Consider the following 1,923-nt stretch of genomic DNA (forward strand, 5'->3'; position numbering starts at 1 on the left):
GAAAACTGAGAATACCTTTCACGCTTGTCGGTGGATGTAATTTTTCAATAATTTCTACTTTAGCTTTGTCGACTTTAATACCTTGACGAGAGATACAATGGCCTAACACAATGCCTTTTGTTTCCATGAAATGACATTTTTCCCAATTTAGAATAAGATGCGTGTCTTCACATCACTGAAATACTTTATCCAAAATGTCAGCCCAATGATCAAAATTATTCCCATAGACTGAGAAATCATCCATAAACACCTTTAAAGAGTCTTCGATCATATCTGAGAATGTTGCCATCATGCACTTTTGAAATATGGCTGGAGCGTTGCGAAGACTGAAAGGCATTCAACGAAAAGCGAAAATACTAAAGGGATAAGTGAATGTAGTTTTTTCTTGATCCTCTGGTGCAATAGCAATCTGATTGTATCCAGAATAGCCATCTAAGAAGCAGTAATAGGCTTTTCTAGCAAGCCTGTCCAACATTTAGTTAATGAAAGGAAGTAGGAAGTGGTCATTTCTTATGGCCGCATTAAGTTTGCGATAATCCATAAAACTCACCATCCTGTAGGAATGCGTGTAAGAATTAATTCATCTTTGTTGTTAGTAACCACAGTGATGCCACTCTTCTTAGGAACGCATTGCACTGGACTTACCCAAGTGCTATCAGCAATAGGGTAAATAATTCCAGCATCAAGCCATTTTATAATTTCTTTCTTAACAACTACCTTTATCTTCTCGTTTAATATTCTTTCTTGCTCAATAAATTGCATGCCTTCATCTTCCAGCTTGATCTTTTGCATGCCAAAAGACAGTGTAACACCCGCACCTGAGACCGTTGCCGGAGTCGAACACGAGGTGCTAACAGACATAATTCATTTATTTTCACAGTCCATTTTAAAAATTTCCAGATAAGCTGGCTAACTGCGTCACTGTCACCTTAAAAATCATATATCGAGTTCCGAAGCTTGAAAACTGATTCCGTAAATTTTTCCTGAAACTAGGCTCATATATCCATCTACAATTTTTTTTATAGGATTTTTGATCAGGCCAATTAGTACAGTTTATTAGTTAAAGTCTCCCCTGTTTCAGGGTTCGACTGCTCTGACCTTCATGCATTACGACTTATATATCTTCCTGTAAAGGGATTCATTACTTATGCCGTTTGTTTCTAAAGAAACTAGACTCGAAAAGGAATCGGTAAATATAGGGTATGACTTCTAATTATCTCTGGTTAATTTATAGTGAATTTCCAAAGTCGGAACAGGGGATCCAGAAATCGCTCTGGCCCTGTTCCACGAAAACTTAAATATCTCTTAAAATACAACTCATATGATCATTTCGTTTCTTCCATATGAAAGTAGATTCATCAAGGTTCAATTACATAATTTATTCACTATTTAATTCCATTCCTACTATTTTTAGTGATTTTTCAAATCCACACCATTGCTGCTGTCAGCATCTGTTTTTAAGGTAAACTTTACCTATTTCATGGTTTTCCATGAATCAACTAGAATTTGTCATACAAAGCACCAAAATGATCATGATTAACCATTCCAATGGCTAATCGTTACCAAACATTTCCATACCTCTCAATGAACAACATACAAAACGATTATAATGCTATGCTCAAAGTGTATATAAGCCATTTTCGCATGGCTATCCAAATTTATACAAAACCAAAGGGTACATGACCAACAACAAAAAGGGTAGTCCTATACATGCCATTTTCAGAGTTCAACCAAAAGTGTACCAAAAGGGCTTTGATAGTGTGGAAGACTTCGACTTCGACAATCCCGAGTCCGATAGCTGACGAACCAAAATCTATAAAACAGAGAATCAAAGAAACGGAATAAGCATTTAATGCTTAGTAAGTTTTGAGCAATGAAATTAGGCACAATTGAAGTATAGCATTCATATGACATGCGGATAAT

The 1,923-nt window shown here is 36.1% G+C and overlaps 1 protein-coding gene across 1 annotated transcript; it reads right to left on the bottom strand.

The window, feature by feature from the left end:
* Window positions 1-337: 337 nt before the first annotated feature.
* On the bottom strand, window positions 338-792 carry LOC108485015 (uncharacterized). Its single transcript, XM_017788883.1, has 2 exons — window positions 551-792; window positions 338-464 (listed from the first exon to the last, which is right to left on the bottom strand). Exons 1-2 carry the CDS (start codon window positions 790-792, stop codon window positions 338-340), a joined length of 369 nt encoding a protein of 122 aa, XP_017644372.1.
* Between the last annotated feature and the right edge of the window lie 1,131 nt (window positions 793-1,923).

This window comes from Gossypium arboreum, chromosome 6 (genome assembly GCF_025698485.1).
Source record: "Gossypium arboreum isolate Shixiya-1 chromosome 6, ASM2569848v2, whole genome shotgun sequence".
In the NCBI taxonomy this organism is placed as follows: domain Eukaryota; kingdom Viridiplantae; phylum Streptophyta; class Magnoliopsida; order Malvales; family Malvaceae; genus Gossypium; species Gossypium arboreum.

Bases quoted from the DNA above. Each gene is read 5' to 3' on its own strand.
- LOC108485015 (XM_017788883.1), bottom strand. From the start codon at position 792: ATGCAAAAGATCAAGCTGGAAGATGAAGGCATGCAATTTATTGAGCAA. The intron at 465-550 runs GTGAGTTTTATG...AATGTTGGACAG, and splicing joins ACACGCATTCCTACAGGATG to GCTTGCTAGAAAAGCCTATT.